The following is a 22001-nucleotide window of genomic DNA, read 5'->3' as shown; positions in this document are numbered from 1 at the left end:
ACAGAACACCGGGTTAGCTTCTAGCTTCTAGCTCCTAGCTTCGTCGAGGCATGGAGTTTCTGGAGGTGCTGCTATCGCAGTAGATACGAGCTTTGAACCAGAAAGACACAGCTTACATTTGACTAAAATGTTTTTGTATTTATACTCAACTAAAGTAAAATAATGAGCATATTTCCACTTTGAGAAACTCGTCTTGCTCTCGCCTTGACTCCATTACTGACAGACCTGAATAAACGGAGACACGCCTACAGTGCGTCTTCTTCATGTTTACAGTGTTTCATCCACCAATCCTACAATGCGTCACTGCTGTAAACAGGTTAGACTGTAGTCTACACTTCAGCTGAAATTCATTCATTTAAACAAGTAACGGGTAACGCACCATACGGTAACGGTAACGATGTTACTTTATTTAAAAAAAGTAACACATTACAGTATTAGTTACTGTCAAAAGTAACTTCGTTACAGTAACACGTTACTGCCCAACACTGGTGACCAATGACAATAGAAAACCTCCTGAGCAGCAGTGACCGAGTATCAGTTGATATTTAGTTCTTAAATTTATTCCTAAAATGACAGTATCGCAGTATCGCCAAGCTGCCACTTTTGAGCCCTTAAGCAAGACCCTTATCCCCCAGCATCCCCCCCACCTTCATGCTACATGGGTGCTTAAAAATATAGTGAGGTTTTTCCTGCCATTCAGTCAGACTCAGTCAGAGCAAATCTCACATACACAAATTGCTAAAATGTTAATGTAGCTAAACAGAAAATTATTTTGTATCAGTCATCTGTGATTTGCATCGGAGGATGATGAAACAGATTTTTAGAGACAGTTAATAGTGCTAAATGTCACTAGGTGCATTCATTTAGAACACTGAATAAACTGACAGCTCAAACAGACCATGCTATAAGTAAGGTAGAGTCCATGGATAGATATGTATTATATAGAATATATTTAAAAGATAGAAATCTGCTTTGACATTATTTGCAAGTCTGGTGCTTTTGCCAGCATTGTGGTTTTTTTTTTTTTTTTTTTTTGTACAGTCACAGCTGCATGCCCACATAAAGTTCAGCATTTCAGAAATGCTCTTAAGTTGCCAGAAATGCTGTCAAACACTTATGTACAACTCGACCAATCATCTTTCAGCCCATCAACCAGCAAGAAAAACAACCATATAAGAAAAAAAAAGCCCTTTTATTGACTATATAAGAGAGGGATAATGCATGATTAGGTGTGCTTTAAACATTTTAATGCACAATGTGGAATCACTGATTGTGGTGAATAAAGTGTCTTTAGATAGATATATTTTCTTTTATATATATATATATATATATATATATATATATATATATATATATATATATATATATATACACACAGTGGTAACCCGCTTATCGACCGGCTCGGACATCGACTTTTTTTCGACCGAAATTTGCGCCCGCTGAACGACCAAATGCCCGCGTATCAACCTTTTTTACCCCGACCCACGTGGAGCGAGGGAAAGGATCTTATTTTTTTATTTCTTATGGGATAATTACATTCGCTCTTTGACCTTTTCGGTTTTAAGGAACGGATTAAGGTCGATAAGCGGGGTACCACTGTATATATATTTTATTATTATTTTTCTTATCTTGTAAGTATTAATTATGCTGCCATTTTTAACTAGAAGAGCATGCAAATAATGTTAAGCAGTAAATAAACAAACAAATTGTCAGAATCAGGTCATTTCCCATCACCCACTGCACATCACAGGACCATGTCCCATGTCTGGTTGCCCACCCTTGATTCATCTTCAAATTACTGGCACTTGTCTGTATAATTGCACCATGCAAATTTAAAATGTATTTGACACAAACGCATTCATACAGAGTACAACATGTAGTAAAATGCTTTTGATGACTGTAACATGTTCACTGCACTGTTTGTCTGGTGTATGTCATTTCTTGTTTGGCTTCACTCTTGGTCTGGTCTATGGTCTTATTTATGTTTAGACATTGTTACATGTGTTTTGTATATACACGTGTGTGCTCTTTATTGAATATGTTTGCAGAAAGGCGAAAAGGCAAAGCAATATTCTCAGCCAAGCCACAGGGCAGAGTTGTTTATCTGAGCAAGGGGGTGGGACAACATCAGACATGCAGGGGAATGGAGTGACATCCTCAGCTAAGCAAGAGGACAAAGCAACATCATCTGTGGGGCAGGGTGGGCTGTAAAAGTTTTTAGTAAGGTGAGGATGCAGAGAGACACCTTTATTAAGGCAGGAAGGCTGGGTGGCAGCCCCAGTAGGGCACAGAGGATGAGTGGTGTCCTCAGTGTAGCGGGCAGGTGAAGTGATACAGTCAGCCAGGCAGGAAGGCACAAAGCTTGGGCAGCAAAATCAGTAGAGCATGGAGAATGGGCGGGGTTCTCAGCGGCACATGAAGGCTGTACTGCATCCTCAGTGAGCAGAGAGTGAAAGCCAAGTGTTGCTCTCGCCAAGGTCAGGAAGGCTGGGTGGCACCCCAGCAAGGCACAGAGGCTGGATTGTGCTTTTGGTAGCGCATGGAGACTGGGTGGCATCCTTAGCAGGGCTCAGAGACTTGAAAAAAGATTTGCTGAATGAGTGGTTGAAAACTTTTGAGGGGATTTGAGGCTTGAGAGCCCTGCATTACATGGGGGGACTCGGTCAAGATTTAGGGGTTCCTGTTTAGGTTTCTATCATTTTTATAAAAAAATATTTCTTAAATTGTATTTCCCTGTTTTTCCCCACCAAATGGTGCCATTGTTTTTTTTTATGTCCTTCATTGGTTTTTATTGTTTTCAGCTGTGGCTAATTAGCCTTTGTATATTTAATTTACCCTTTTGTTTCTTTCTTGTGAGTTGAGGTTGTTTGATCCATTTTCTAAAGTTGTTTTATTTCAGGACTTTTCTGTTTGCTTCGTTTTTCTTCTGAAGAATTAGTTTTGAGTGCTTTTTGCCTCATCTTCTGAGTTCATGAGGACTTTTGTTTTTTTCCATTTTTAATTGTTGACTTTCATTTGCTCTGCCTTTTTGTAAATCTGGAATCGGGAATTTTTGTATTTTGTTTTCTATTGTTGTGTTCTTGGACTTTTTTGTCATTTCTAATTTTCTTGAGCCCCAAACTGGCATGTTGTTTTTGATCACTTATGTTTTGTTCTTAATGTGTTTTACACATTCAAACGCAAAAATATTGTTGTTTGTATCATGAACTGAATGATAAAAATGATCTTTTGTAAAGACTCATGTTTTCGTCTGTGTTTCTGTGCACATTGAAATCATTCAGTTTTTTTAAACAGCTTAATTTGAAATGTTTGACCATGTTATGGAGAAGAACATTAATAGCATATTTACAGTGTAGATTGTTTTACATGGAATGAATTTGTATGACTTAAAACTGCTTTTATTGCAGCCTTTTGCACGAGATGTGGTCTGGGTTTTTTTGTATGGTCACAGCTGTGCTTCTACATGAAGTTTTCAAAAATCCTTGCAAAACTTGGTTAAAAATGTGTCTTGATTGTGAGTACAACCGCTGGCAGAAAAGTATGGAATAACCCCTCTCAGAAGATGTTCATTCAAATGTTTAACTGTGTGAAAAAAAAACAAGCACATATATGCCACAAAACAATTTTCACTCAACAATCCAAACTTCTGGCTGATAACTAAGAAAGATAACTATAGTCAATTACAACTGTTTTTACAGCTCAAACAGAGGAAAAAGATATGGAATCACATAAATCTGAGGAAAATGATATGGAATCACCAAATAAAAACACTACTAGTACTTTGTTGCACCACCTCTGGCTATTATAACAGCTTGAATTCTCTGAGGCATGGATTTAACTAATGACAAACAGTATACTTAATCAATCTGTCTCCAGCTTTGTCTTATTGCAGTTGCCAGATCAGCCTTGCAGGTTGGAGCCTTGTCGTGGACCATTTTCTTTAATTTCCACCACAGATTTTCAATTGGATTGAGGTCTGGACTATTTGCAGGCCATGCCATTGACATTATATGTCTTTCCTATAGGAATGTTTTCACAGATTTTGCCCTATGGCACGATGCATTATCATCCTGAAAAATGATGCTACCATCACCAAACATCCTTTCAATTGATGGAATAAGAAAAGTGTCCAAAATCTCAACATGAACTTGTGCATTTATAGAAGATGTAATGACTGTCATCTCTTCCATACCTTTACCTGACACACAACCCCATATCATTAATGATTGTGGCAATTTGCATGTTTTCTTCAGGCAGTTGTCTTTATAAATTTTATTGGAATGGCACCAAACAAAAGTTCCAGCATCATCACCCTGCCCAATCCAGTCATCCACAGCCCAAGATTGTCTTTCTTTAGCCCACTGAAACCTTGTTTTTTTCTGTTTAGATGTTAATGATGGTTTTCGTTTGACTTTTCTGTATGTAAATCCCATTACTTTTAGGCGATTTCCTACAGACATTGACTCCAATTTCTGCCCATTTGTTCCTCATTTGTTTTGTTGTGCATTTTCTGTTTTCAAGGCATATTGCTTTAAGTTTTCTGTCTTGGTGCTTTGATGTCTTTCTTGGTCTACCAGTACGCTTCCCTTTTACAACCTTTCCATTTGATTTGTACTTGGTCCAGATTTTAGACACAGCTGACTGGGAACAACCAACATCTTTTGCAACATTCCGTGAAGATTTACCTTCTTCGAGAAGTTTGATAATCCTCTCCTTTGTTTCAACTGACATCTCTCGTGTTGGAGCCATGAGTTATGTCAATCATCTTGGTTCAACACATGACTAATGTGTGCAAGCACTCTTTTTTAACTGCAGACTAATTAGCAGTTGTGATCAGATACAGGTGTTTGTTTTAGAAATGCAAAGTGCATGGTGATTCCATATCATTTTCCTCAGATTTGTGTGATTCCATGTTTTTTACAGCCAGAAGTTTGGATTGTTGAGTAAAAATTGTTTTGTGGCATATATGTGCTTGTTTTTTTTTCCACACAATTAAACATTTGAATGAAAATCTTCTAAAAAATACTCTCCCCTACGAACACACACACAAAACAACCAAGACAACACTATTGAAACGATTTCAATAATATAAGAGATTTGGTCCAGAGAAATTGATGTTATTGCTTTTACTCTCAACACAAATGATTTAACATAATTGAACAGCTATGGGAGATTTTGAAAACAGCAATTGAGGGTATGTATTTTAGTAGAAAGGTGTACATTAGTGTTTATCTCTCTAGTACAGTTCCAGAGAAGTCATTCTGGTGTCCTGTCATGACCTGATATCTTACTTATTTTTCCCATTCCAAATTCAGATTTGAATATGTTTTGTTAATAAGTGTGCTTTGTACTGTTACTGGCTAAAAAAGAAACTCCACCTATTCAGATTCATTGGACAAAAGATCATCAGCCGTCATGTCCTCATAAGCTTCACTGTTAGGAAACATCAGCAGCAAGCACTGGAATTACCACCAAACTGAGCGACGCTTCAAGGACCAGGATGCTCAGACTTTCTTTCATGTTTGGTAAATAGATTTTTATCAGTACATTTGGCCTGTACATAATATAATTTAATTTCCTCATCTTATATGAGTGTGTGTAGTGAAAGTGAGACTATGCAGGGTTATTCTTTAAAGCAATACATCAATCACAATGACTCTTCATTTTTACTCTTACATAAGAAAAATCATCATTCCAATACAATAATGATCAATATTTTGGGAATTGATGAAATAATATCTAAGTAAGAATAGGTACACGCTTTTAATGAACCAATTCTTAAATTAAAATACTATTTAAAATGTATAAATTACATTTTGGTTTATGTTAGAATCTTTGTTCTGTGTGTGAGATTTGCCCAGATTGTTACACTTCTTGCAGTCCAGACTGAGAAACATAACCTGTTTTATATATATATAATATATAAATTATTTTTTTTTTTTTAGGAAACTCTTCGCTAGGCAGGTACAGCTAAAAATACGACATCTAGCGAACTCATAATGGGACAAAAGACACAATGGTTTATCTTTCTTAGCCTCGCACTTTGCTAAAGATCTGTTACGATAGAAACAACAATAAAGGGTGCCAATATTTATCGGAGATGACAATCACTTACATGCAAAAACACAACAATAAACAAATTTAACAAATACCTAGTTTAAACAGCATTGTGTACTGTAGTAAAAACACAGAGCTATTATCAATCATCGGTTTTATTTCTGTTACTAGAAATACAGACGTTGAAATTACCATATTGTTTTATTATTCAAATATAGCTGAAGTTTATGTTTTAGGTTCATAACAGATTATTATCTAAATTACAGATTTGAGTTTTTTACACTGGTTTTACTGGATTAATGAACTAGTTTCTCTTTATTTTCTTTCTATAGTCAGTGTCCTTACAGTTTCACTGCTGGCTGGTAAGTGTGTGTTTTTCATTTGAATAAATTTGATTTATCCTCTGGATCAGGGGCTTCAAACTCCAGGTCTGCCCAGGCCACATCAGCACTGCTAAAGCCTTTGTGCTTTTCAATCATGCGATAGCTTGAAGCCTATAGAGGCAGTGGTATAAAAGGTTAAGATTCTGGATCTCCGAAATTTACATTTAGGGCAGATGCCTTTAACCAGACAATTTACAAAAGTGCTTTAAAGTTCTTATCAATGTATAAATCAACACTGGTTGCTTAGAATACCATCAGCCTAAAACTCTGAGAGGAATTATAGCTTTTTTTTTTTTAAAACATAAAAACAAATGGAAAACAAATCTCTTTTTCAGTAGTATAAATTGAATAATTGTAAGTTGCTAGGGATAATTGCATCTGCCAAATGCCACAAATCATAAAATGATGTGCTGATGTTTAAGGGGACCACTCCTGTCATTTTTTCATTTTAATTTTTAAAATATGCTTCTGTGAGTTTTTATGCTTAGGTTTAAACATTATTATCTGCATAAAAGATCGGCTCTAAGCCCTTTCCTGTTTGCAGTGGTGATGGACAAGTTGTATTTAAATTAAGTGGCAAGTTTGTTTAGTCTCCCCATCGCACTTTGAGCACACTGTCACCCTTTTTTTTTTTTATTATTATTATACTTTAAAACCATACACAACACTACCAGGGGTATAAAAATGTACTAAACTTAGCGCAGTGTCTCTGTGGCTACTCACAGTAAAAGAACAATATATTTAGTTTTGCACATGCTCAAAATCTATGGCCGACGCTGACGCCACATATTGAGGGAGTAAATAAATGAAGGACGGAAGGAAAGAAGACATTTGTTAAAGTCTGCTAAACTAAGTAGAACAATTAAGTAAATCATATCTTTACAAAATTTTATATTAAATGTAAAACACACACACTCTTATATACACATATCTGTATTACCCAAATGGGGTCCAACAAATCCAATCTATTTAATTACCTTTTTAATTTCTTTAATTTTAAATCAAAAAAATTTGTGACAATTTAATCGTTTGCATAATTCAAACAATATAATAAGGTGTATTTCATTAATTTGATTTATTATATTTGTATACATTTTATTTGTATAAAATATTATTTTATATATTTTTTAACCAAGCAAGTATCCTATTTAAAATAGTTTTAAAAACTGTTTATTTTCAGAAATGTATATTAATAATAAACTCCGTAAAAAAAAAAAAGAAAAGCAATTTTCTTCCCCCAAACTGTACCAAAATTTAACCGAACCATGAATTAAAACCGAACCGCAAATATTGTGCACCGTTACACCCCTATTATATATACTATTTAATAAAGTAGTATTCTAGTAAAATGCAGTAATATTGCAATGTTGTAATGAAATTCTTTACAACAAACTAATATTAACATGCATTTTGCTGTTTGTATTAGATGGCGCTAACATACGACTCGCTGGTGGCAGTAACTCCTGCTCTGGTAGAGTGGAAATCTATTATAATAACCAGTGGGGAACAGTGTGTGATGATAGCTGGGATCTGAATGATGCACATGTGGTGTGTAGACAACTTGGATGTGGTAAAGTTGTCAGTGCTCATCAAAGTGCCCACTTTGGTCAGGGAAGTGACCCAATATTGCTGGATGATGTTCAGTGTTCTGGAAGTGAAAGTGACATCACACAATGCCCTCATAATGGATTTGGGACACACAACTGTGGCCATGGTGAAGATGCTGGTGTTACTTGCTTAGGTACAGAAAACTTACAGTATATTATGATCTATTTATCTCATTGGTTGACATTTGTTAAAAAGACTAGTGCACTTATTTTGCTGCCACCTTATTAAATTAGGTAAATGTCAATTAGATTACAATATTATTTTTTGAAATATGCTCATTTGTTTGTTTTATACTGCTTAAAAACAGTTTTCATATTGTATTCTTATTATTAATAATTTTCGTAGGAATTTTCTTAATATTTATAATATTCAATTCTTAATTTGATATGTTCGTCATACTTTTTCTAAAATAAATTCTATTTTTATTATCCTTTTCTTTTCTCTTTTACTCTCTTTGTAGTGGCTCTAATAGTCCAGAAATATTGAGCTTTTTATCACATATTACTAACAATATCCTCTTGTAGTTTAGAAACAAGGCTTACGTAGATCAAATCTAATGTTACTTAGGGGCTTGTTATTGGAATATTTTCATGAAGTGTACTTTTTTCTTTTATCCAGTAACAATTAAAATATATTTAATTTCTACAATTAGTTGAAAGTAATTGTACATCATATTGTACATTTTATTAATTATGCTCACATTTACTGTTGCAGAACATATGTAAATCTCCTCTTATAATTATATATTTTATAGAAGTAACAGAGATGATAGAGCATAAATGACTCTTTGTTCTACAGAAAACCTCTCTATCACAATTACCTTTGTATGTTCTTTATAAGAATAGGTATATATCTGTAAAGCTGTTACTAAAAATGTATGAATGAACAGTAAAAATAAACAGTTCTGTGGTAGAAATCTTTAATATCTTTTAGTCTACTATGATGAACTTCTTCTTCTTTAATCTAATTCATTTATTCCATTTCAATAGATTTTTCAGTTATTAATGTGAATGTCTCACTTGGTTTGTATTGTTCAAATGAGTCTCTCTTTTGAAGAGAGATTTATACTTTTATTTATTAAATTCTAAAATATATTTGTTTATTATAAGATTTGCAGACTCCCACATTGACTCTGATCTCACCAAACTCTGTGGTCTCACCTGGAGAAGTCCTTCAGTTCAGATGTTCCACACCCAACACAACAGTCATCTCTGTAGACTTCAGTTTATATAAAAATGTAAAATCAATAAAGAATCAAACTGCAGAGTCTACAGCAACATTTAATCTGACTGTAGAAGCCTCACATCAGGGCGAGTACACCTGTGATTACACATACAGGGAAAGTAACCAATCATCCTGGAGCAACTCCATTAACATTACTGTGGGTAAGTGCAGATGGAGGTTATATTGGGTACTGCTATGTAAGGAATGAATCGTTTATACTGCCCAAATAATATACAGTAATAGTCTATGGTTTATTTAAAATGTGTAGAACCATGGAGTGGTAGAGTCCAAGGAACACTACCATAACTTTTACTAAGCGCTGATCTAGAACACGTTCAAAACTAAATAACTCATAACTCTGAACATAAACTAGTCCCTCAAAGACTCACATTGTTCATTTCATCAAGTGTGTGCAGTGTGTTTGTGTGTGCTGCATGATCAACCAGCTCATCCACTCTCATCACTCTCAGTTGACTTGACTACACCTTAAGATATATACAGTTGTGTTCAAAATTATTCAACCCCCACTGAAATTGATTGTTTTGGTCGGTTTGACATTGATTATGATCATTCAGTCATCCTGCTTACAATTAAATCAAAGAGGCACGTGTAGGTCAGACAAATATAACATAACATTTATAATGAAATAACCACAAATGTCTTTTCTGAGCTCACATCATTATCAGTTTTATTCAACCCCCAAGTGACATTCAATCTTAGTACTTAGTACAACATCCTTTTACAGTTATAACAGCTTTTAAACGTGAAGCATAGCTTGACACAAGTGTCTTGCAGCGATCTACGGGTATCTTCGCCCATTCATCATGGGCAAAAGCCTCCAGTTCAGTCACATTCTTAGGCTTGCGCACTGCAACTGCTTTCTTTAAGTCCCACCAGAGGTTCTCAATCGGATTTAAGTCTGGTGACTGCGATGGCCACTTCAAAATGTTCCAGCCTTTAATCTGCAACCATGCTCTAGTGGACTTGGAGGTATGCTTGGGATCATTGTCCTGTTGAAAGGTCCAACGCCTTCCAAGCCTCAGGTTTGTGACGGACTGCATCACATTGTCATCCAATATCTCCTGGTACTGAAGAGAATTCATGGTACCTTGCACACGCTGAAGCTTCCAGTACCTGCAAAAGCAAAACAGCCCCAAAGCATGATTGACCCCCCGCCATGCTTCACAGTAGGCAAGGTGTTCTTTTCTTCATAGGCCTTGTTCTTCCTCCTCCAAACATAGCGTTGATCCATGGGCCCAAACAGTTCTAATTTTGTTTCATCAGTCCACAGAACACTATCCCAAAACTTCTGTGGTTTGTCCACATGACTTTTGGCATACTGCAGTCGACTCTTCTTATTCTTTGGGGACAGCAAGGGGTGCGCCTGGGAGTTCTGGCATGGAGGCCTTCATTACGCAGGGTGCGCCGTATTGTCTGAGCAGAAACTTCAGTACCCACATCTGACAAATCTTTTCTCAGTTCCTCAGCAGTCACACGGGGACTTTTCTCCACTCTACGCTTCAGGTAGCGCACAGCAGTCGAAGTCAGCATCTTCTTTCTGCCACGACCAGGTAGCGTTTCAACAGTGCCCTTTGCCTTGAATTTGCGAATGATGCTTCCTATGGTGTCTCTTGGTATGTTTAACATCTTTGCAATCTTCTTATAGCCATTGCCCTTCCTGTGAAGAGTAATCACCTGTTCTCTTGTCTTCCTGGACCATTCTCTTGACCTCACCATGTTTGTAACCACACAGTAAATGTCTAGAAGGAGCTGAGTATCACAGTCATTTTAAAGCTGCCTAATTGGTGCTTATTAGGCTTTATTGCTGCTCCCTGATATCCACAGGTGTTTTCAATACCTGATTGAAAACACTTCATTGAACCTCTGTTCTTCAGAGTGGTAGTCTTTAAGGGGTTGAATAATTATGTCAATGAAGAATTCACAAAAGAAACATTTACTACTGTATTACAAAACTAATTGATGTCATTTTAGTTGCATATGGTTCTTTGAGAAGTCCTTGTAGGATTTCATTCTGAATACAATTACAAATGTACACTAAATTCCCTAAAACAGCATTGGGGGTTGAATAATTTTGAACACAACTGTACCTAAGATATACCTTTATTCGTCCCACAGTGGGGAAATTTCTTACTCACACCACTCAACATAGGCTGTTAAAGCCATCTGGTTTGCAGCTGACTCCCTCCCCTAGTAAGAGAAAATCTGCCCGGACCATCTGTGACCATGGTGGTGGAGGCATTAGAGCAGGGCATGATCGGAAACGGACTATGAAAAGGCACCCCAACAGGTAGATTTAGAGGCTGATGACTGCCCACTTCATAGCCAAACACATGGAGAAAAAAGTCAAGTGAATACATCAGCAAGCACCGACCCCACAAAAAAACCCAAAAACTTCAACCTGGCTGAAGGCCCTCACATGGCTCTATACACTGGACCAGATCTGGACAATCCTTTATATTGACGTCAGTCAGTAGGCGAGGGACATTAAAAAATTAGGTCGTAAGCTTTGATAATAACCAGCCAAACTCAGTCCACCACCTTTTTGGTCTTAGGCTCCTGTTTTTGTCAAGATTCTGTTTTTCTGTCTTTTCTTTCATGTTGCCCGTGTGTTTCTTGCCCGTCACTAATTATTTGGTGTTTTCACCTGTTATCAATTTCCCTCAGAATATTTCATTTCCCCTCCTGCCTCAGCTTTTGCTTTGTGTTTGTGTTTGTCTAACCAACCTCTTTTGTATGCTCTTTTTCCTAATGCTCTCATAGGATTCCAACCTGTAAGGTTTTGCTTTTCAATTTGATGGGACTCTTTTTATGACTTTATTTTGTTTTGAGTTTCTGTTAAGTTGCCTGAAAAGTTTGGGGTCTTTTCATTTTATATTTCTGCATTCTTGTTTTTGACCACTTGCTCCAAGCCCTGGTCCTGATTTTGACCCAAACCCAAGTTTATATCTTGTACTTCCACCCAAACCAAGTCCACGCCTATAGAATATAGAGTAGTATATCAAATTGAGGCATTGGATACAAAAACAGACCAACCAGTCTGCCTTCAGTATAAAGATCACTCTTTAATTTTTCCCCAGTTTTGCTTTGCCTTGTCTGCCCCCTGTGTAGCCTTGAGTTCATCCTGAACTTTTTTTGTGTTCAGGTAACTCATATGGGTGGTTTTACATTAGCACATCTGAATGTGGTTTATGAGGTTCGTGTGACTTAATAGATGTGAGAAAACATTTTTTTAGCAAGCTGTGCTGTCTAAGATGGTGAGAGATTTACACATGAATCTGAGCAGATTTGAGGCTTATTTTATGGTGCCATTGGAGTCATCATTCAGGTCACAGCAACACTGAAGAATTCCTGTAGGTAAGATAGTAGTGAAGTATTCAGGAAATAGTTAGAGCTTTACCTGAGCATGTACTGTTCACATGCAGTACAGTCTTTGAGCTATTTATTGCCAGTTCTAGACCAATTTGATCCTGCTTTTTGTTTTGTAGTGAAACTGCAGCAGCCTGAGATCTCCAGTGCTGCTGGTGGACCAGAAGTGACAAGGGGCTACAGCTTCTCCATCATTTGCTTCACTAGATCTCAGTATCCAGGAGGGCACTTCCACTTGAAGTTCAGTGGATCAGACATTAGTACAATCATGACTCAGTCAGCTCTTGACCACTCAGCCAGCTTCCAGTTTCCTTGGGCAGATTTTGTCCATCAGGGAAACTACAGCTGCACTTATGAAGTGAGCGTGTCTTCACGTACCTTCACCTCCACTTCCACTGAGCTTCTTGTCATCACTGTGAAAGGTGGAGTTAAATAAACTCTTTCATTTTCTGTTCTACATTTTTATTTTTGAAAAGCTTGATGATGATGATGATGATGATGATGGTTTCTCTCTCAGCATCCAAGTCTCCTTACATTGGTGTTGGAGTGACAGTAGGACTGCTTCTCCTCTTAGTTCCGGTCATCATTTACTTTGTCAAGAAGCAGAAATCACGAAGGGGGATGCTAAATAAGAAGATAGATATGCAAGGTGGCTTATAAACATTTCATTTTATAATAAAATCATAACCCTTTTAAATAATGTTTGGTTTTAGGGTTATGCAGCCACTCCATGTAAATGGTTTTAATGGTGACATGGTGAAAGTTTCTGCGAAGTTCATGGTTATGTTTTGTTTAAGTTTTTCTGGAAGGAGTCTCCAGTGTAAGAACTTATTAAAAGAGATATAAATCCATCTATTCACTTGCTCACAGAAGATGAGTTTGCAGAAACACTTGACGATGTCTGAGTTACACGACAAACTAGAAAAAAAGAAAGACTGGTGAGAGAACAACTGTTTATAGCTGCAACAATATAAGTGAGAACAAAAAGGAAGACAGGAAGTTGTTGTGTTGCAGATTTTGCACAACCACTACCAAAAAATGGATGCAGATTTTATTTCACTTTATAATCAGTAAAAACTGAAATCGGTGTTGCAGTGCTGAGGCATAAATAGAACTATAAAATATAGAATGTAAAGGTTTGATTTTCCGTATTATTTATTATATTTTATTATTTATTTACTGCATGGTAAGGACAGTATTATTTATTCCTCATAATATTTAAGTTGAAATTGACTTGTAAATCTGTTTTGACTTCTATTTGTAGGTGCCAAAATCACATATGAGATTCCACAAGGAGAGACTGATCCAGATGAGACTGAAGCAGATTAAGAGAAACCCGAAATCTTTTTCCAGAAAAAGGAAGATTCAGGGTATAATGGCTACATTAATGATGCTGATTATGGCAATGGTTATGAGGAATCAGACATTTATGCCCACTGTGTAGTGTAGTGTCCAATATCCACAGTGCAGGAAGTGTTACATGACATTTTTGTGTAACTTTTAAACAATCATTTTATTTAATTTTTTCTTTAAACAAATTTTTTCTATAACCTAATCGTAGTCTAGAGATTTTCTTTTTTTTTACCTGCAGGACTTTCTTGGATTTTTTTTTATGTTGTATTAAGCGATATTTAATAGTTAATTAAATCCATTCTCTGTATGATCTTTTCTCATTTTGCAAAATGTGATCAGTCTCTTGCTCACATATTGCTCATATTTCTAATGTTGTTCTTTTTGTAAAAATTTGCTTAAAATTGCAAATGATGTTTTATTTTCTTTTCATATTTGCTACATTACGTGCCTTAAGAAGTAATAAAAAAAACTTAATAATCTCTGCTGTCATCAATAAACTGATTCTAATTAAATGCATGTATGAGCCATAATATTACTATTGTTCATCCACTAGAGGGCAGTGTGATTGGCAGAGTGAATGTGTGAATTTTGCATTCTCAAATCATGTAATACACTTTCTGTAATATGATTTAGAAAAGATAGGCGATGGGAAACTTGTGTTGATTTTGTGATCCACATGCTCTTTTAGTGAGTGATTTTTTCATTAAATGGGCCTCAGATTAAACATAATTTATTTGTCTTGCAGTAAGAACCTAATAGACATAAGAGGATGATTGTTGTTCATTAAAGGTAATTTATGTTGCAAAAGTTTTCTGTTTTACACCGATTGTATAGTATGTGACTGTTATGTTTTTATGGATTTACTTAGCTGAGGTTTTTCTTGAGTCTTGGCTAGTTTTAAAATCCAAATTCAAATTTCATTTGTCACATAAACATTTATAAAGAGTATGACATATAGTGAAATGCTTTTATTGACTGTCTGACTTGTAAACATGAAAAGAAATACAATAAAACGATACAAATTAAAGAGTAAAGTAATGTAAAAATAAATAAAATTAAGTATAAAGTATGAAAAGTTTAAGAATCAAAAAATCAAAAATAGTGCAAGTAATGCAAATAATAATGAATAGTGAACCCTCTGGAGGGCTCGTCTGTCCTGCATGGTGCTGTTCCTGAACCAGGAAGTGATGCCACCTGACAGGACGCTCTCGATAGTGCAGGTGCAGAAAATCTTTAACACCTGAGAGGGTAGAAAGTCCTTTAGGCATCTCAGATGGTACAGACTCTGCCGGTCTTCTTCACCAGGGTGTGGATGTGACAGAACCTAGACAGGTCCTGTGTGACGTGAACACCTATATTGTTGATATGAAGAAGCTCAGAATGTCACATGAAAGCTGGTGAGTGAACACCTCCTACTTTGTGTGATATTTATTAATTGATTATGAGATATTGTTATTGCCTGACTTGTAAAAGAAGCAATGCTGTTAAATTGGAAAAGAGTAAGTAAGATTACTGGCACTAGGGGGAGCATTTTCCCAGCACACTGCCTGCATGGTGCTGAATAGACATTGGCAGTTTAGCATCCCTGTTGTGAAAAGCTGGCAAGCACATGGAAGAGCGGTTGGGTGAAGAAATGAAGCTTGGCTGGTGGATGATAATAATGTCTGCAACAGTTTCTCACCCTCTCAGAGAAGAGGAAAGAGTATAAAAGGATGATGTGGCAGCAGCATGGCAAGCAGGCTTTCCTCTTTTTATTACAGGCAGCAGTGACAGAGAGGATGATGCCACCCTCAAAGCTCCCCTCTGGAACTATTAAGACTCACCTAACAACTACCCAGTTCCCATGCTACTGCCTTCATGGCCTCCCTGAACTGAATTAGCCATCTTTTCCTGTTCCTCTCTTTGCTCCACTTGCTCCAACACATAGTCTTTCTTTCTTTCTTTCTTTCTTTCTTTCTCTCTCTCTCTCTCTCTCTCTCTCTCTCTCTCTCTCTCTCTCTCTGACTCTCGCTACACAAGTCAACATTAAAAAATTTTAATAAAGGTTCAACAAACTTTCCCAGTTGCAATCCATCATGAGTGCAGCAGGGGATTTCAAAACAGTAGGACTTCAGTTCAGTTGTAAATCATGACTGTTTGCAGGTATAGAAAACAAACAGTAGTTGTTAGTAATAGTTAATCTATGATTCATCATTCTGTGCTACAGATTATCCTGACACAACAAGCTAAACCTAAACTTGTAACAAAAAAATACAATAACAACAACAAAGTATTACAGTTTGTCACGGATACAGTGAATATGACACTACACCACCAGAGGGCGCCCTTTGTACACATTTTCCAATTTCGTGTTTGTTTTTTGCAAAATATTCACATTATTTAAGCTCAGTTTTATTCTAACTGTACTGTATTGTATTAACATTTTACTTTATTTTAAAATTAATAATTATATTATTGGTTTAAGTGTTTTGGTCACCGGGAAAATCAGCCAAACTAATTAGTTATGTGGCAAATGCAATTCCGTGATAAACCGGAGGCACGAGATTCAAACCGGGGGGATTACAGTATAGACCCTTTATTATATGTTTTATAATAAAGTTCTGCATTTGCTTCTCTGCTCACATGGACTTATTATGTGACGTATGTTCAGTGTATACATTTTGCTAAGTGCTGTTTCTAAATAAACAAAGACTTGATCATAAAGAAAGGCAGATATTTGATGCTGTTGATGTCTACTAAAATGTCTCCATTGACAAAAAGGCTAATCTTTCCAGACATTTGACCTTGCTGTGACCTCATTTTCAGAATAATTTAAACAATGAACGACATTGTTCAGTCATAGAAACACTGATAGTAACAACTTCTGCTGGCTGTTTCACAGTTCAGCATGTAGATAAAGTGTGACGATTTTAGTGTAAGAAGTTTAAAAGTGACATGCAAAACTTTACTTCAGTCATGTACTCATTTTTGTTTTTAGTATTGGTTTGGAGTTGAAACTAAACATTCAATCTTAGACACACTTAATTGTGTTTTTTTGATCACATGTACTAGCTTCACTTCCGTATAGAGTGGGGTTTGGCACTGCATGCAGCTCTTTAGCCCCCTCCTGTATAGTACAGTTTCTAGTTTATATATATATATATATATATATATATATATATATATATATATATATATATATATATATATATATATATATAATTTATTTATTTATTTATTTTTGCTACACAGTGAACAGTGTTTCCAAGGTAACAACCCTTTTCTTGCCATTAGAGGTAACAGATGTGACTGATAATAAAGTTTTCATATTTTGTCAATCAGACCATACCATACTAACTGACTACTACCCAAACCTTGACCAGTGATATTGAGGTCCAGACCACAATCTAATTATAAAGACAAATCTTAGATGAAAACATTGATACAAAAAAAAAAAAAAAAAAAGTTCCCACTGCCCACATAGCTTGATTGCTGTCATGTTGGTTTTGTGGTGATAAATTGTCAAACAACCAATAAAGAAACATTGAACGACGTTTCTAAATGAAGCACACAGCATTTGCTGAGAAGTTCCAATCTGAAGATAAGCAGAAAAGACCCATTTCAGAATTCTGCAGAAAGCAAAGCAAATTAAACTTCATACAGTGAATAAAGTCTCCAAACTCAACAACAGTTTCTAGTTTTGTGGCAACACAAGATATAATAAAGTCGTTCACAGACGGAGAATATATGAAAGAATCGTTCTTTAAAATGTCTGAGCATTAATTCCACTACGCCACTCTTCCATTGCTAGGTAACACTTACACGTCTTGGCAGGTTTAAAGTATAAATTGCTAACATCCAAATAAAATAGAGATCACACTAGTGCCATCTAGTGGCGTAACTAGGCAACTACCTTACATCTTCATCAAACAACTAATTGTGTTATATTCATTTAAAGGTAAAATATGTTTTGCAGCTCCTGACAAATATTATTTGGTTGCAGAGGGGGCAAAGTGGCTCTTTTGGTCACAAAGAATGCAGACCCCTGGTATAAAGCATTTCTGTTCATTTCCTGATTATAAGCAACATTGTCCATTAGCGACATTTAGGAATGAACATTGTCATGAGCAGCTTTATGGATATATTGTGTTTTGCTAAAGTTTTCAGGTACCTGACAAACTGTAAAACTGGTGGTACAAACGGTACATTACAATTTCATTCTATTTAATATATTTATAAAAAAAAAAAAAAAAAATTAAATCAGTCATCAGCTAACATAGAGTATCCAACCTCTGCCCTGTGAAATTGCCATAATGAGGACACACTTACTATTGGCTTCCACCTGCTGAATCAAATATATTTTACATAATTTAAAGAAAAATAAGAAAAGGTAAAAAGAAATATATATTTTCCAGTGAGCTCAGTTTGATAGATACTATGGAAAGGAAGCTGCAACAAACCACCACAGTTTTACTCTTTCATCAGTTCCAATAGTTGAGGAATACCATATGAAAGCATTAAAGTCCCTCTAGTACAGTTCCAGAGAAGATTTTTGTAATGACCAAACCAGCTTGTTTTCTTTTTTCTTTTTTTTGTCATGTCTAAGAGAAGTTTAAAAGAAGAAGTAAAGATTTTTCACACGCTGGGGTCTTGAATGGGTTTCACTATTGAGTGATGCTTTGGGCTGTTGCAGCAAAACCAGTCTTAAACTTATCATCTATCATAAGCAGACCAAAAACCAAAAACCAAAAACTCCACCTCTTCAGATACACAGGAAAAACTATCTTCATAACCTCATTAGCTTCTCTGTGAGAAAACAGCAGCAGTGATACTGAAAAAAGCGCCAACTGAACAACTTCTCAACCAGCAGGATGCCGAGACTTCATTTCACTTTGATATTTGGTAAATTCAAAATTATTTATTAATACATTTTCCAAGTTTCTAATGTAAATATTTTATTTCCACATTTTATTTGTGTAGAGAACAAACAGTATAGTTAAGGTAAGACAATGAAAGGTTATTTTTTAAAACATTACATATCACAGTGAATCCTTGGGAAACGTTTGCTGGTATGATAAAAGAGTATTTCTTACTAGTTTTTGGACTTTTTTGGGAAAGTCTTGGACAGTCTCCATTTCAAGAAAAAAAAAAAATAGTAAGTTTAAAATATTTTTTTTTAAAAGTACTATTTACAATCTTACATACTTCCAAAACAATAATGAAAATTTTGGGAACTGTTGAATATCTGTTTAAATAAGAAGAAATACTTTTTCAAATCTTCTGAAACTCAGAGTGTAGAAAAGTTTCATAGAAAACTGATTTTCAGTAAAATGGTTAAATGGTTAAAAACGTTATTGACATTTTAGGTGTATTATATAGCCATGATTTCTTAAGATTGTAAAGAAATATCTTTCTATTATGTCATAAATTCAGACATAATTTAATAGTTTTAATGCTACAGCATAAGAGACGTATTACAAATGTAGTTTGTCTAAAAATGTGGAATATGGAAGTGGAAGTAAATCATTTCTACCTGCAATGTCTCGCTATGCTGTAGGAATATAGAGCATGTCTGTATTTATAATTATTTCCAATTCAGTAAAAAAATAACTAATGACTCATTGGTAAATAACCTAACCTTATTTTATGTTAAATACCGAAACTGATTTAATTTTTGATTGAAAAATTGCAGTAAGAAATATTCCAAACTGGGGAGAAATTCATAAACTGTTAAACAGTAACTTTTAATCGTTGTTAAAATAAATTTTCTGTCAAATCTGGTCGTCTTTTCACCTGCAGAAACAGGTCAGAATATGAGACACATCCAGTAACATGATATATATGTCTCGTGATAAACATCTCAATAAATTTTAACATAAAAAAAAACATAAAACTCCCAAAAAATTAAGATTTTTCACCAAGGAAGATAAAGGTGTATATTTCTTATAAGCTTCAGATTTTACCAAATATATGTTATGATATAAATAATAAAGACAGTAAAATAAGTGTGTTAATATAACCTGTGAATATACCACATGAAGCTGCTTTGAGACAATGTTTGTTGTTAAAAGCGCTTATAAAAAAGAATTGAATTGAATTTGCAGCTGCATTACTATCAGAGCTGGAATTAGAACATTGTGACCAATCAGAATCGAGACAGTCAGTTGCAGTCCTGCAATCAATGTTAAATCACCAATAATTTTTTGTTAAAAAATAAACATTGGGGAAAAAACACAAGATAAAATATTTAATTAAAAAAATATTATTATTATTATTACATTAGTTCTATTAAAATTAAAGCTGAAGTTCATGTAATGTATAATTGTCCACCAGAGAGAGGAAAAAGAAAAATTTATGAAATTGAAAATCTATTAAAATAAAAAACCACTGTAAATTTTCACATCCCTGTTTTACACCTTCTTTATTTTCTCTCTATAGTCAGTGCTCTTAGTGTGTCACTGTCGGCTGGTAAGTGTATTTTTCATTTTAAATCAATTTGATTTAAAAGTCTTATTAAAATCAAATAGGAGTAATCTCATGCTGATTTATTAGAATATTTCAACTGATTATTTTCCAAAAAAGGTAAAAATGTTACCAGATAAAGTGGCCTCACAATACACTAAGAATAAAAGTGTGAATTACAGCACTTCTGTTGCAGATTAATTCCTGCACTACAAGAACACTAAACTATGAGCTCATGTTTATATATTTTCTCTTATTATAAATTAACTATTTGAAGCTTTCACACAACTCAGCAAGCACAGAAAATAAAAGGCAATTCTGAACAAACCACATCTGAGGTTGTATTTACCCGATTCTAAAACCTGATCAGGACCAGATGATTTTTATTATATAAAATTATTATAAAACAATACAATTCAAAGAGAGTGTACTTTCTTTTTCACATGACTAATTGTTCAGCAGAGACTCCTTGAATAGATTTCAGATATTCAAACTGGTTGTTTACTAGCCAGAACAAATACAATATTCTTAAACGTACTCAGTAACAAATAAGCTATTTGAAGTGTCCACAACTTATTTGCATTTTTGTAAAATTATTACTCTTTATGGCTCATTAACAAACTGAAAGACACATAAATCAGTCATTAATAATCCCCTTTTTAATATAATAAATCAGTCCATAATCAGATCAGGCTGGTGAATGGTTCAAGTAACTGTTGTGGTCGAGTGGAGATCCAGCACAAAGCCCAGTGGGGAACAGTGTGTGATCATTACTGGGACTTAAAGGATGCAGAGGTGGTGTGTAGGCAGCTTGGATGTGGTAAAGCCGTCAGTGCTCCTCGTAATGCTCGCTTTGGTCAGGGAACTGAACCAACCTGGCTGGATGATGTTCAGTGTAATGGAACTGAGAGCTACTTAGATCAGTGCTCACACAGAGGATTTGGAGTAGAGAACTGTGGACACCATGAAGATGCTGGAGTCGTGTGCTCAAGTAAGTTATTATTATTTTTATTCTAATACCCATTATAAGTATATATTGTAAGTAAATTAAACATATTTCTTTATGATTAGACATGCAGGCTCCTACATTGACTCAGATCTCCCCAAACTCTGTGGTCTCACCTGGAGAATTGCTACAGTTCAATTGTACCACACCCAGCTCAACATGCATCTCTGTAGACTTCAGTTTATATAAAACTGGAACATCAATAAAGAACCAAACTGCAGAGTCTACAACAACATTTAATCTGACTGTAGATGCTTCACATCAGGGCGAGTACACCTGTGATTACACATACAGGGAAACATCCTCCACTTCATCCAGGAGCAGCTCCATTAGCATTACTTTTGGTAAGTGCAGGCAGGATTTATACTAATCAGTATTATGTGATCAATTCGTCCCCTGGTGGTCTAGTGGTTAGGATGCGTCACTCTCACCGCTGCGGCCCGGGTTTGATCCCCGGTCAGGGAACCAACCCCAGCCACTCTTAGTGCCGGTCGCAAGCCCGGATAAATGGGGAGGGTTGCGTTAGGAAGGGCATCCAGCGT

At 35.5% G+C, this 22001-nt stretch overlaps 1 protein-coding gene across 2 annotated transcripts; it reads left to right on the top strand.

Moving 5' to 3' along the window:
• The first annotated feature begins 5060 nt into the window (after positions 1-5060).
• LOC124396547 (Fc receptor-like protein 3) lies at positions 5061-14269 on the top strand. 2 transcript variants are annotated; one of them, XM_046865653.1, is made up of 7 exons: positions 5061-5194; positions 5387-5525; positions 6390-6419; positions 9158-9433; positions 12779-13081; positions 13177-13308; positions 13924-14269. In XM_046865653.1, the coding sequence occupies exons 2-7, from the start codon at positions 5501-5503 to the stop codon at positions 13986-13988; spliced, it is 831 nt and encodes a 276-aa protein (XP_046721609.1). In that variant the 5' UTR covers positions 5061-5194; positions 5387-5500; the 3' UTR covers positions 13989-14269. The 2 variants fall into 2 exon arrangements, 1 of the variants encoding a protein (XP_046721609.1); XR_006927792.1 differs by lacking the exons at positions 5061-5194; positions 5387-5525; positions 6390-6419; positions 9158-9433 and adding an exon at positions 11931-12647.
• The last annotated feature ends 7732 nt before the right edge of the window (positions 14270-22001 follow it).

The sequence above is a fragment of the Silurus meridionalis genome, chromosome 14, assembly GCF_014805685.1.
Source record: "Silurus meridionalis isolate SWU-2019-XX chromosome 14, ASM1480568v1, whole genome shotgun sequence".
Taxonomy (NCBI): Eukaryota; Metazoa; Chordata; class Actinopteri; order Siluriformes; family Siluridae; genus Silurus; species Silurus meridionalis.
This window is presented reverse-complemented; position numbering and strand designations above follow the sequence as displayed.